A 639-nucleotide genomic window follows, 5' to 3' on the forward strand; every position below is an offset into this window, starting at 1 on the left:
CTTTGCATAACCAAAAATAAATGGCAACAAAACTACTCTTGTGAGCACAAAACCAAATATTTCTTCCTTACTTCACATGCAGAAAGAATTAACACACCCCACTACCCTACAACACAAATGGTGGAGCGACAACCACGGTCACTACCACTCACAATTAAGATAACCAAGACAGGGACACTCCAGATAAAGAAATTATCAGTTGAAAAGGATGAGAGCACGCACGCGTAAAGTTATTTTTATTATAGAACGAGGGAAAATATCTGAAAATATCTGTCAGATGGTAGAATTAGTGCTTTTCACATTATCAATGCTATTCGTGTCGAACAGCAACGAAGTGAAACTCCTGTGGACTTCATTGAAACGAGAGTAAAGTGAAGTGATATTGGCCATCATGTCCAAGAGTGCAGAAGGTGGTTGTCCAGCAGCAAAAGGTGCGATGAGGGTGCTAAAGATGTCCCGTATTTTCAGTTTGAGTAGAAAGTGAGTGACAGTGTCAGCATCATCACGCCAATCCAGTACTTTGTTTGAATTGTTTACCGCACCACTCTTATACAGGTTATTGCGTGGTAAGTTGAGGCATTTGCTCACCCCACCGGACTTTGTCATGACGTTTATTTCAGGAAGCCCATTCTTATAATG

At 40.8% G+C, this 639-nt stretch overlaps 1 pseudogene across 1 annotated transcript in view; it reads right to left on the reverse strand.

Moving 5' to 3' along the window:
- Nucleotides 1–273: 273 nt before the first annotated feature.
- The window catches only part of TEOVI_000106900:pseudogene, a 1,044-nt pseudogene continuing 678 nt past the window's right edge, over nt 274–639 (reverse strand). Inside the window, exon 1 of the mRNA in view lies at nt 274–639. This exon is cut by the window's right edge and continues 678 nt beyond it. Within this exon, the coding sequence occupies nt 274–639 (366 nt within the window).

Source organism: Trypanosoma equiperdum (genome assembly GCF_001457755.1).
Source record: "Trypanosoma equiperdum strain OVI genome assembly, contig: ctg_276, whole genome shotgun sequence".
Classification (NCBI taxonomy): domain Eukaryota; phylum Euglenozoa; class Kinetoplastea; order Trypanosomatida; family Trypanosomatidae; genus Trypanosoma; species Trypanosoma equiperdum.